Source organism: Gymnogyps californianus, chromosome 15, assembly GCF_018139145.2.
Source record: "Gymnogyps californianus isolate 813 chromosome 15, ASM1813914v2, whole genome shotgun sequence".
Classification (NCBI taxonomy): Eukaryota; Metazoa; Chordata; class Aves; order Accipitriformes; family Cathartidae; genus Gymnogyps; species Gymnogyps californianus.
Window position 1 is genome coordinate 3,100,549 of NC_059485.1, and position 12,982 is coordinate 3,113,530.

A 12,982-nucleotide genomic window follows, 5' to 3' on the forward strand; every position below is an offset into this window, starting at 1 on the left:
TGGAAAGAGGGATATTTCATACGTTCAATTTACATTCATTAGTATATTAATTCTCAGGGGAAAAATGTCAAATTGCTCCACTTTATCTCAGTGAAATATCCCTCACGGTAGGTGTACCCTGTAAAAAATAATCAAGACAAGGACATAGTCAAGAGGGTAACAGACAAAGGATACTGTAGAGCAATATTTGTTGAGACAGCCCAGTAAGTCTGCTTGTTTCCACCTCCTTTTAGATCTCTTTGTGTTAGCTCTGCCTGTTGGGGTAAAGTCAAGAGAATCACAGAAATGTTGGTGGAAGAGGCCGCTGGAGGCCCCCACCCAGCCTCCCACTTGAAGCCCCATCAGTAGCTCAGAGTAGCTGTGGCTTTGTCCAGCCAAATCTTGAAAAATTCCAACAGCAGAGCTGCCCTACCTCTCTGGTGACCTGTCCCAGGGCTACTGGGCCCTCCAGATGAAAACAACTTTCCTAATGTCCAGCCTGGACCTCCTAAGCCATAGTGTGTTGCTGTCCATTAGATCATCTGCCTCCGCTGAGAAGAGTTTGGCTACACGATCTCTGCAGCTGCCCTTCAGTAGTTGCAGGCCACCATGAGATCACCACTTAGCAGTCCTCCCCGATGCCATGTATCGGTGTGACATATCTCAGGGTCTCACCGCCAGGTTTGGGGGGCTGCTCTGAATAAGCACTGGCAAACATGGCTTCACTGACATGCTTCTGCTGCTCTCTCCTGCAGACTGCAGTGAAGAAAATCCTTGCGAAGGTCTGAGCCGGCACGCAACTTTCACCAACTTCGGCATGGCCTTTCTCACCCTCTTCAGGGTGTCAACAGGGGACAACTGGAATGGTATCATGAAGGTGTGTGCAGCCTCTGTCTGGGTACTTTCTTCTCTCTGTAGATATATAGATACAGATTTCAAAGTTAGGCAACTCTTGTGTGAAAACAAAAAAGGTTTCCTTTTAAAACACCAAAATTAAACTTTCCCGTTTAAAAGCCAAGTGTATTTTCAAGTGATAATTTGTCTTAAGTCTCACCCAACCTGAAACTTCATTCGTTTTAACATATATATAATACTTCAGGAAAATTATGCCAGTTCTTGTGGCTGAGAGGAGTAACCATGTACTCTGTGCCCTGTGCTTTTGGGACCTAACACAATCCTCCTCTTTGTAGATGATGTAATTCATGGTGTCCGTATTTTCTTCTATCCATTTTAGTTGTACCCACAAGCCATTGTGTCCAGGATATGTTATTATATGCTTTTCAGTCCTCAGCCAGTTATCTTTGATGTTTCTGTATTTGGAGCTCAAGCAGAGCCCCCGCCCTTATTAATCCCTCACCTCTCCCTCTCTGTTGCAGGACACTCTCCGGGAATGCACTCGGGAAGATAAGCACTGCCTCAGTTACCTGCCTGTTATCTCTCCTGTCTACTTTGTCACCTTCGTCCTCATCGCACAGTTCGTCCTAGTCAACGTGGTGGTGGCAGTGCTGATGAAGCACTTGGAGGAGAGCAACAAGGAGGCCAAGGAGGATGCTGAGATGGATGCTGAGATCGAGTTGGAGATGTCCAGAGGAGCAACCACCTCGGCCACCAGTGGGAGCAGGGGAGGTGCAGTGGTCCCGGAGAGCAGGGCACCCTACAGAAGTCAGGAGACCATGAAGTCAGAGTCAGCGGTGCAGGTGAAGCACCAAGCCCTGGTAATAGTTCACACAAAGCATCTGCTCTTCGTGTGCTCAGGGTAGGGAAGGGACGGTTCTCACCAGTCACTGCTGTCTGATCCTCAAGCAGTCAGATCCTGAGTGACGCAGAGCCAAAGAGGCAGGAGACAAGGCAGCGTGGGAGGAAGGCAGCTTTCCCGGGTCCCCCTACAGCAGAGATGTCACCGCCACCTCCACATCTTGAGTCACCTCAGGAGGGCTCTCTGAGGTGGAAGGCTGCTTGAAGCGCATTCTCCAGGGCTAACGCTGTCCTGACCGTTGTTCTGGGGAAGGCTTGAAAGTCCATCCCTTGCCATTTCCAGTTCATTCAAAGGTCGTGAATTTTAAGTTCAGAACCGTAACAGCCACAGGTCCCTGTCCTGCTCTCCCAGCCAACGCATCGGTCCTTGTCATTTTAGCACGGGCAGCAGCACCAGGGACCAATCTCACAAAGCCCTGGGAATGCTGGCACTGTCAACCCTGACACATACAGCAAGGGGTGGCATAAATTCCCTTCACACAGACACAGATATACTGCTCAGGTTCTTTTTAATCCCACTTTGGGATTTCCAGAGGAGCCTCAAGCAAATCGTACTGTGCAGCTCAGGAGGGCATGTCTGGCACTGGTGTAAGCACGCAGCTTCCCACTGGCTCGTGCTCTGCTTAGGGCATGGCTGACTTGGACCCTGGGAATTGTCAGAGCCCCTCAGCAAGAAGCTGGAGGTTCCTGGGTTGATTTCTCAGGCACTGCCTGCTCTCTGATTTCTATTAGTCCTCTAGAAAAATAGGGCAACCAGAAGTCAGGGCGGGGAAGGAGGGGCATGAGATAATTGTCTCATCCCATGTCAGCAGCATATGATTAAGAGTGAATACGAAATTGCTTTGTCACCGTGATTGCAAATAAATCTACCGCAAAATCAATGGGGGATTTGAGATTAAATTACATTAAATTAGATTTGTGTAAAATCTATCAGACTCTATTAAGTCAAGTAAAAAGAAATTTAGTTACACAGCAATGGGGAATTCGCTATTTGAATGTAGTTTCTAATAGATATTTCTGCAGGAAAATGCACTGTAAACACCCAAGTTGCTTTTCTCACTGGGGGAAGAGAAGGCACATCCTTTCACGTAGGCTGTGATTGCAAACTGAGTTCATTCTCCTTTGATTTTGCTCATCTTCCAATACCTCCCGAGCACATCAGGAGCCATGCAGAGCCTCCTCTTAGCCCTAGAAAACCCATAGTGAGAGGTGATGCTCCCCAGAGGGAGAACACTGTGAGCAGGGAGCTGGCCACAGATTTCCCCCTGCAGATGAGATTGCTCGAATGCAGGTGAGGATTTGCAAGGCAGGGCTCCCCCTCCCCTGTGCGGTAGTGAGGCAGAGGCACCGCGGTGGGGCTGGGTTGTGGCAATGCCCTCGCTCACATCTCCGACACCCAGGCTCTTCTCGGCAGGCGTGGATGACTGGCAGCTCGGTGCTGTGCTCCCTGTAGCTGCACTGAAGAGGTTAAATACGTAGAGCTCTGTATGACTAATCCTGCCGCTGATGGTGGCATGGGCAGCCTGGAAGGTGTTGCAAGACGCTCTGTATTTTCTTGCCATTTGTTCCAGTTTTTGCAGCCCACATTTCCTTTTCTCTTCTTTCCTGCTCTGGATGAATGGGGCAACTAGGAAATGCCACAGGGCAAATGTGTTCGAGCGTTAAGATCCAGCCTTGCTCTGCTACTGATGCTTTTTATCTCCCTAATTTGAAGGAGGCGCTGAGCTGTGAGAATGTGTCTTTAGCCATCCCAGACTCAGACACGCTGGAGGGGGCAGAGACTCCCATGATGGAAATCCCGTCCTTCTGCTCTGTTTCCCACCGTGTCCTGACACCTTCCCACAAAACCCCAGGCCACGAGGCTGAGGTGAATGACGCCGCGCCGTTGCTTCTGCATTGTGGCATTGTGCTTTGGTGCTGTGCAGCTAGCAGTAGTGTCTGAATTGTCCTAAACCTGTCGCTTCACAGCCACAACAGTTGTTTCCATCCTCTGTCCTTCGTACTGCCTTTGCGTGTGCAGGAGCTGGGCAAAGAACGTGTCCCAGCCGACTCTGCCAGCAGCCTTGTGTGGGACACGAATGAAATACTCTTTTTAGCCAAAAAAAGTCTCGCATTTGGTGTGCGATGTGATGTGTGAGCAGTCTGTCTTCAAACGATATATCGAGAGCTGGAGGCAGGCAGAGGCTTTTCTTTGTGGAGAAAACACAGCCCAGTTTGATTTTCTTACTGTTACTATAAGAACTGGTTTATGATATGGTATTGAGGAAACAAAGGCATAAGTAGATCAACAGGTTAGGCTTTCAGCAAGCACCAGAGCTGTGGATTCAGGAGATGCTCTGGGGAGATCACCCAGCAGACCAGAAGGGCTGTAGCCCCCTCTGCTCAGTCCCTCCCGATCCCACCACAAACCAGTGCCCAGGTGACATCACGTAAGAGTATTGCATGGTTTGCCCTGCTGCAGCACGGTGCCCTCCTCGGGGTGAATGAGCTCCAGATGTCCTCCGGTGGGCACGAGAACATGCGAGCCACAGTCAGTGATGAAGATGCACATGCTGCGGTGGGGAGCACATTTGCTGTCATCAGAGAACTTCCAGTGGCCACCCAGAATTAATCTGCTTTAGACTTGGGCCATTTTCTCCTCTATTGCCTGACCTCTATCATGACTATCAAGGCACCTTGTAGTGGCAAGTATCTCGCAGCATCTCCAAGCAAATTCTGGGCTCAGATTAAGCTCTTGATGACCAAGTGGTTTCCCCTGTGCAAGATGAGTGATATGAAGGTATAATCCTCAAGGAAGTTCCCCTTCATAGCTCTGCAGGGTGTCCATGAGCTTGGCCACCTGGAAGCTGCAGAGGCTCAAAGGGAGATCGCGGGGAAGGCATCTTCCAGGGACAGGCAAAATTTGGGACTTCGTAAATGCAACTGCAAGGGGTCCTGGGTTTCTGCTGGCAGAGCTGGGAGTTCGTTACCTCCGCAGGAAAGGACAGCACAACCCCAGATGCCACCGGAGTTGGCCTGTGCAGAGATGCCAACGTTGGCAGGCACAGGCAGGGAGTTACCTCCTGCCCTTGTTGTGCCTCTGCCTTCCCCACCGCAGAGGCGGCGGGAAATGGCTAAGCTCGCTCGCGGTGCTGGAGACACACGCCTTCAGAGAGGGATCAGGAGGAGCCCTTCCTCTGGGAATTTTGCCCGCGGTTTGTTTGCAGGCTCTTGACTCCAGGCCTCTGAGAAGTTACAGTGTTCCCTCTTCCAGAGTATCCTGCCAGTTACCTTTGCTTACAGAGTATCTTCTGGCCATTTAATCAGCCAGGAAGGGTCATGTCCTGCGGAGGTATTTGCAGGATTATTTCTTCTCGAGCTCCCGCTGCACCAGAGCAAAATCAGAGCTCGAACAGACTATTGATTCCCAGACACGAGGAGGGAGTTGTGCTCATTGATTAAAGATGCTTAACTGAGCCTCTGAGCTGCATCACCAAGACTGTCTATGGTCAATTTATTGCCTTTCTACTTGGCCTGAGAGATGTCCCACGGCAAGTAGGCTCCCACCTTGCACATCTCTATCAGATGCCTGGGATCATCCCAAGCCCTCAGGGTGCCTGCAGGCAGGGTTCACCATATGCAGTCTCAGCAGCACTGGTCCAGGTTGGGCTTTTGTGGGTTTTGAAGGAGCCACATTGATTTGCAGGGTACGGGATCAGGCTCCCGAGTGCATCGGGTGTTTCCCAGGAGGAGCAGCAGTGCCCGTGGTGGTGTGTCTCCAAACCTTCCTCGCTGTCGAGAGCAGCTCACCAGGTGTGAGCCAACAAGCTTCCTCTCCATGTTTCATATTTCAAGTACTTATTACAGTGGCTTTGAAGCCATTTGAAATTTGCCTACGTCCCTAACTCAATTGGGTCTCAATAGCTGAAACCTTAAAAATTGCAGTTTTGTTAATGTCAAGAAGGGATTTCTGTTCATTTGTCCCAGCCAGACACGACCAATGCAAGATCCTGTAAAGACGAACTGAGATTTAATAGACAGATACTGTGATCCTTCTGTTAGACTACTGAGAAAGTGGAGCAAGACCTTTTGTTCTCTGTGTGGCATCGGGGTGTTAACAATCGCCCGCCTGCCTTCAGCTCAGGTGTTGCAATGCTGATACAGCTTATTAGCTGTAATGGCCAGAGGCCAACTGGCACAGCCACGCTGCTGATGCATTAATATATCAGACGAGAGACCTGGGTTGCACCCGGAGGGCTGCTGGGCAAGGCAGCAGTCAGCGCGGGATGCCAGCTACCTGTAAATAACTGCTGCTGATCCCCCTCGTCTTCTCCGCCAAGCTCAACAGGGTAAAAGCATTGAGTAATTTGTCTCGGGATGCGTCTCTTTAGGGATCTGAGGAAATAAGTTTGTGAGCCAGAAATGTATGGAAAAAAGAGATTTAACCAGATCCTTGGTGACCTCCAAACTATCCAGCGAGGGATCTCAGGCCCACGTTTTGCTAGCAGAGAGGAAAAACAGCCCGGCAGAGCAAAGCAAAATACATTTCATTTAAGACACGCAGCTGGGAAAATGTTTTCAATCAGTCACTGGGAGGCTGACGTTAAAGGAAAACCAGAGCGATTAGTTGTACTTTAGATAATGTGCTAAATTGTGAGGGGAATGCGTCTAGGACCAAAACCTCGGGGCCGGGAGCCAGGTTGCAGGTCCTGTTCCAAGGGCTTCCGCTCCCTCAACACTCGGCCAAGTCATGGCACCACCTCTCACGACTGCGCCATCAGCACTGCAGAGACATCGTTTGAGTCCCTAAAGCCTCCTGAGACGCCAGGATAAATTTGCTATAAGGTGCCTGAAGTGACGAGGGCCTCAGAGAAGCAGTGAGGGGTCAAGTTTAAGGTTTGTGATGTGCTCTGTCCGGGCATTTCCAACCAGACCCGTTTCACAGCGAGAGCAAACACAGAGAAATCCCTTTTCTACCCCCAAACAGGCTCCACACCCACATAATATGTGCTGCCATGATGTCTTCTCCTTCCCTCTGCCTCCTGCCCATGTGGCTGTCTTCTTCTGAGGTCAGTGGTGGCCATAATGCTCCATGTTGTAGGAGAGAGGCCACAGGGTTTGCAGTGGTGTTAATGTGTATGTTTAAATGTCTGCCTGTATGTGTGTTTTGGGGAGATAATACATGAATTTCCAGAAACACTTGGTACCCTTCAGTCGGCATGGCCAAGGACTGGCCAGTTTTGCCCATCTGTCCCAGAGCAGCTTTGAGGAGAAGGGCGTCACGACCCAGGCTGGGCTGAAAGCATCCCTGGGAAAATCAGAGCAGAACAGTGTGAGAAATGCTGGCTTTCTCGTGTGTTTAGAGGGTGGGCCCCATTTTCCTGGACCTTACTTTTTCTCTGCGGTGTCCAAGAGTCGCCTTAGTGGTGGGTCATTGATGCCTCATTTTACTCCAGCCGCAACTTGAGCTCTTTACTCGGCTAGCACGGCGTAGCTTTGGTATCCCGTTGCAGTCACCAGGGCTGCAGACTCTCTCTAAGATGCCAAGAGGAACATCTGCACGAGGTTTTAAAACAAAAAGCAGATGAGAAGATTGCTATAAATTGACCACCAAGATGCTGAATGACCCCGTCTCCCTGTCTCCTTGCTTTGCAGGGCGGCGCAGCCTCTCTGAGGCCACAGGACTCTCAAAACCTGCTGACGGTCCGCAAGATCTCTGTTTCCCGCATGCACTCCTTGCCCAACGACAGCTACATGTTCCGGCCGGTGATGCCAGCGAAAGCCCCTTTCCCCCTCCACGAGGTGGAGATGGAAACGTATCCCTGCAAATCCCAAAGAGGTACTGCTCGCGGAGTTTTCCCTTCCTCCTCCTAGCCGAAACCGTGGGACAGCAGGTACACGTGGTGGTTAGATGGGGAGTAAGCAACCCGCGCCAAATGTGGGCTGAGCCAGGGCTTGCTTGCTTCGATTTGATGCTGTCAGCGGGACTGCAGTTTCCCACACGCTGCACAATTTTGTGTTTTCATCACGTCACTGCATTTTCTCAGGAGAAAGCTGACGGCTTGGGTGTTTGATTGGCGAGAAGTGGGGCTCCCAAGCAATGTCGGAGGTGTAGAGGACAGGCTGTTAGCTGAGGAAGAGGGTACGAGCCCCACATTTCTTCTGAAGTGAGCAGCCCTGACATCATGACTATGAATCAATAAAATCAACATGAATAAAAGCCGGAGTCAGTATTACTTCCTGACAGAGCTCCTTCACAGCTATTGTTTCGGGCAGTCGTCAGTCTCAGAGCAGTATCTTTTTAGGACGGTACATTGAGTTCAGAGATGCAGGAGGTTTTTTGGGAGCATAAAGATTAGAAACCACTCTCCAGTGCCTCCCTAGCCTGGCCTTATGATGAATCTTGTGGAGACACCCCACAGTCAGGGAATCGCGAGCTACACAGAGCCTTTGAGTATACATTTACCGAACTGCATCCAAATACATTTCCCCTAAAATGCCTTTCTATCTCTTTTGTTGTGCGAGTTGGTTTGAAGGGGAAATCAATAAGAAAGAAAATATCTGCCTCCCTAAAAGCACATGTGCTTCTTGAGTGGCTCCCAAGAACCTACCGGCCTGGTTTCCTTTGATGCAGTGTTGTTTGAAATGCAAGAACTGCTTGGACAGATGAGTAGTGGGTTTGCAAACCCTGGTGGGGCTGGCAAGATCTGCTCCGATTTCCTTGGGTGAAGTAACTCAATATTTGTTCAAACTCTCTGGATACCAGTTAATGTTCTCTGCTCAGTATTTATTATTATTTCACCTGCAAATTCTTTGCTAAGCAAAGAAAACAGAGGTTGAGTTTCATGGCTGGACTACTGGGGATGGTTTTCATCTCTGTAGTGGGTGTAAATCAGGATTTATACCAGTATAAAACTGCTGTGATGTTGGCAGGGGTGGGTAGAACGGACCAAGAATTTTCTCATGTTTCCCAAATTTCTCTCCAAGAGCACTTAAGCGATGGATACGACAGGGGCTTACTTTTTACCTGATCTGGCAGATGCATCCAACCAGCATCACCCAGAGCTGTGCTGCTTCTGAGCTGACCAAACTCTTCCTTCAGTCACAGTCCCATAAGTTACGTGCAAGTAAAACTGAGCACACAGAGACTCACATTAGCATTTGTGCTTTCACGGACTTCTCAATGTCAGTTAAGGATGTCTGGTCTTCTCCCAATACTTCGGGGACTACACAGTGAAAATATTGTGAGATGACCAGATCTTGTGTTATTTTGGTCTTAGATGCCGTTTCCTGATTTACTAGAAAAACAAGAGAAAAAATACACAAATCCAGAGATATTCAGTGTTCCTGAGTATGCAGTTTAGAGGGGTTTTTGGTTTCCTATACGAGAGCTAGATGGAAAGTTTCCAACAGAAGGAAATTCCAACTAAGGACAGGGAGGAGAGCATAGGGTTTTGATTTTATGACCATGTTTGTGACAGATTTTATGACAGAGTTTTTCTGCATCATAAAAAATGTTTCATAAAGCCTGGATTAACACATGAATGGCACAGACTCGGTCTGAAACGCTGGCTGTAGGAGAGCCCAAAAAAGAACTGGGGAGAAGTGGGGTGGGTGGGGGGTAGGAAGCTCGCTGCTCTGCTCTTTCTGTGGTGTTCTGGAGAAAAGCTCCAAAAGAAAAATGATTAAACACTAACTTTTCTTTCTTACCCACAACAAATCTCTTTCTGAAATACAACTGCAATCTGTCTGGATGGCTTTTGTCGTAGGTTCAAGTTCCCTGACCTCTGGGCGAGATCTCTTGAAGTGATAGATAGCTGTGTTTTTAACATGGAGCAGCAACGTAGAAACAGACGTTGGGTTTCAAGCTAATGAGGACAATAAATCCTGCAGCCAAAAAAATAAAAAAGCAAAAGATCTTTCAAACAACCCAGGTCTGCAGTAAAGCAGCACCACAAAGGGGCTGGGGAGGAGGGATTGCCTTTAGACTCAGCCGGGGGACTAGGAGCCTTCAGGAAGAGAGTGATTCCTGCCTGATACATGAGCTCAGGGGCTGTCAGAGCACTTGAAACAGTCTCCATGCTGCTGATCGGACCACGTTCAGCCAAGGTCTGCCTCGTGGACAGACGGTGGTGGTAGTGTTTGGGCTGTAGTGAATGCGAAAACTGCCCTGCGCATGCCAGCGGTGTCTCCTCCTGGAGAAGTGGGTGGCAGGGTGCCCGCTGGCTGTACGAGGCTGTAGGTTGGACGTGTAAGTCGAGCTCCGGAGGCTCCGAGGGAGCTGAGCAGTGCTGCTCTTGCCTCCGTGTGGCAGAGCAGCATAAGCTTGCAAGCCCGTTCCTGGCAGCACTGCAAAGACAACTCAGGCATCCTGACCCAGAGGATCCGGCCCAGCCACCAGACTTCCCTGAGCCATGTTCTCCAAACAGGCAACATCCTGTTACAAATCCACCCGAAGCAACGCTACCAGGAAAGCGGCAATGGCAGGGTTTCAAATGCAACCCCACCTCCTGCCCTTCATTTGCTGCCGTGTGGTTCTGGTGGCCGCCAGCCACCCTGAGTGTCGCAGCAGCTGCAGGAGAAGATTCCTGTTACCTGAAACAGAAAATAGAGGCTGTGAGCGTAAAGTTTGTAACAGGCAATATCCCGGAGCGGGCAGGGCCACATGCAATGCTGCTGGATTGCAGAGACTTCATCTGTAACCTCCCTGCCATCCCTGGCCTAGTATTCAAAGCAGGGGACAGGACAAGGGACACCCGGTGTTTAATCCTGGCACTGCCCAAAGCTTATGCTGAGGCTTGGGATTTCAGCCAGACTAGACAGGCTTTTCCTTTCCCCTCCTGGAGTCTGTGGGCACCGGTTCTGCCTCCAACCTTCACAGCCCCCACGGCAGCGGTGGCGGTGACTGCTCTCTCTGTTTCCTAGGGTCCATCACCTCCATCCGCTCCCAGCCCGTGGGGACGTGTTCCTCTCTGAGAGTCCCAGCAGAGTCCCTCCATCTGGCAGTCCGTTCTCCCAACCACGAAGGCCGCCAGCGCTGGAAGATCCTTCCCCCCCACGTCACACCTCAATCTCCAACTCTCAACAAGCTGCTGTGCAGACAGGTGAGAGGCCAAGAGCCTGCAGAGGTAAACGTCTTCGTAGTCACCTGGATCCTTCCCTTCTTTTCCAGTCCCCTCTTGGGTTTCTCTTCTTGGAGCTGAGATTAGAATTCCCCTTTTTAGAATAAAACGTTTCTGGCACCGTAAATTTTAATATACTCCAGTCTCAGCAAGTGACACACAGGGGAAGGCCCTTTTTACCTACTGTCATCTTTGTGGATGTACTAGTCTATGAAAGAATAGCTAAAGCATAGAGAGAAGATGCCCAATTTCGTTTTACCAGTGCTACCAGAAGCCTGCAGTCAGCCCTACACCATCTCACTTTAGACAGGTTGCACTGACTCAGGATTTGGTGCTAGAGCGAGACCAAGACCGTGCAGAAAGACCCCAGCAGATACAAGCCCCGTACACGTAGGCTCTGGGTCTGCTCGCTAGCAAAACTGCATCCTCTTGTACAGCGAGGGTCTGACGGGGGCTGGCAGGACGGGGCAGGGATGGGGTGGTGCGGGGTGCGTTAAACCCACCAGCCGTTCTGCTGCGTGCCATGTTTCATCACTGGAAGTGCCGCCAACCCGGCAGATCCTCAGGCTCTTGCCCCATCTCTCCCTCCTCACCTTCCAGGAGGCCATTCAAACAGACTCCGTGGACGGGCAGACTCCGGACCGCAAGGACAGCCTGCAAGCAGAGCCTGGAGAGATACTACCGTCAGGAAAGCAGCCCCAGAGCACCTTCACCCCCAGCCCGCTCCATCCCTCGGCTGCCTCCCTCCCGGGCACCCCCCCGCGCTCCCCCCCGTCCTCCCCGCACCGGCACCCCAGCACACTCACGCGGAAGCACACCTGCGGCCAGCACGGCGGCCCCAGCCGGCCGCCCAGCCCCGGCGGCAGCCCTCCCAACCCCGAGGGCTGCCTCTTCGAGTCCTCCGACCTGGCTGACGAGGAGGTTCGCCACATCAACAGCTCGGCCAAAGACTGGGGAGGGGAGCACTCGGACGCTGGGAGCCGCTCGACTTCGCCGTTCATCTCCCCGGCCCCGTCTCCGGTGCCCCTCAAGAACTGCAGCACAACCAGCCTCTCCGGGGGCAGCAGCAAGGAGAAGGACTTGAAGAAGTTTTACAGCATCGATACGAAGGGCTTCCTCAACAAGCCCAGCTGGGCAGACGACCAAAGGCGGCACTCCATCGAGATCTGCCCCTCCATCAGCGACGGGGACTGTAGCTTTGAGGACCCTGCCGAGGAAAAGCAGCGGTCCCCCGCCCACATCCAGACGGAGTCGGAGTACATCCACGGAGCCCGGAGGAAGAAGAAGATGAGCCCGCCCTGCATTTCTATAGATCCTCCCATGGAGGACGACGGCGGGGCGGCCTCGCGCACCAAACCCTCTGAGAACAGCATGCTGCGGCGAAGGACCCCATCCTGCGAGTTCCCGGCGTACAGAGAGTCCCTGGAGCTCGCGGAGAACCAGCCCGGGGAGCTGGCCTCCAAAGCGGAGCGCCGGGGCCAGCCCCCATGCCGCGGGGAGCACCTGACCATCCCCAACTTCTCCTTTGAGCAGTTGGACGGCAGCTCCTTGAGCAGCCTCTCGGATCTCCTCCTGGACAGCGGTCAGTCCACGCCGGCCTCCGTGGTGGACTCCCGGCCGGACCCCGCCGCCTCCGAACTAAAAAAGCCGGATCACTTAAAAACTCAGTGGAGCAACGCCGAGAAAAGCAACGAGCTCCTGGGCATTGCTAAGAGCCCCCTCCGGAAGCAGGACTTGGTCCCCGTGACTGTTGCGACAGAAGAAGACATAGATGACCCGGTATAGCTTTCTGGGAGGGGGGAGCGGGGGGGTCTCAAGGGCTTGACACCAATGTGGGTTTCCAAACCGAAGGGACTGAGCGGCCACAGGTACGTGGGTGGCTGCTCTCTCAGTTTTTTTTCCTTTCTCGCAGTCACTTGTTCTTAAGCGCTGTGGAGGTTTGCAAAAAAAAAACCACACACACACACACACACACACACAAAACAAAAAAAAAGAAAAAAAAAAAGAAAAAAAATTAAAAAGAAACCAAACAAACGGCTGGATGAAACGGTGACGGGTTTCGGGGTGGGGGGAGCAGATTTGCAAAGCGGTTTGGGGGTTTCTTTTCTACAGGGAAAGTGGAGTCGATTCAGGGGGTTGCTTCGTTC

The 12,982-nt window shown here is 51.5% G+C and overlaps 1 protein-coding gene across 1 annotated transcript in view; it reads left to right on the forward strand.

Annotated features, from left to right (window-relative positions):
• Window positions 1–12,624, forward strand: part of CACNA1H (calcium voltage-gated channel subunit alpha1 H) — a 255,626-nt gene extending 243,002 nt beyond the window's left edge. The window contains exons 30-34 of the mRNA XM_050906346.1: window positions 735–856; window positions 1,356–1,694; window positions 7,369–7,552; window positions 10,639–10,817; window positions 11,436–12,624. Coding sequence (XP_050762303.1) covers window positions 735–856; window positions 1,356–1,694; window positions 7,369–7,552; window positions 10,639–10,817; window positions 11,436–12,620 — 2,009 coding nt within the window. The 3' untranslated portion in view covers window positions 12,621–12,624. The remainder of the gene's footprint in view (window positions 1–734; window positions 857–1,355; window positions 1,695–7,368; window positions 7,553–10,638; window positions 10,818–11,435) is intronic.
• Window positions 12,625–12,982: the final 358 nt, after the last annotated feature.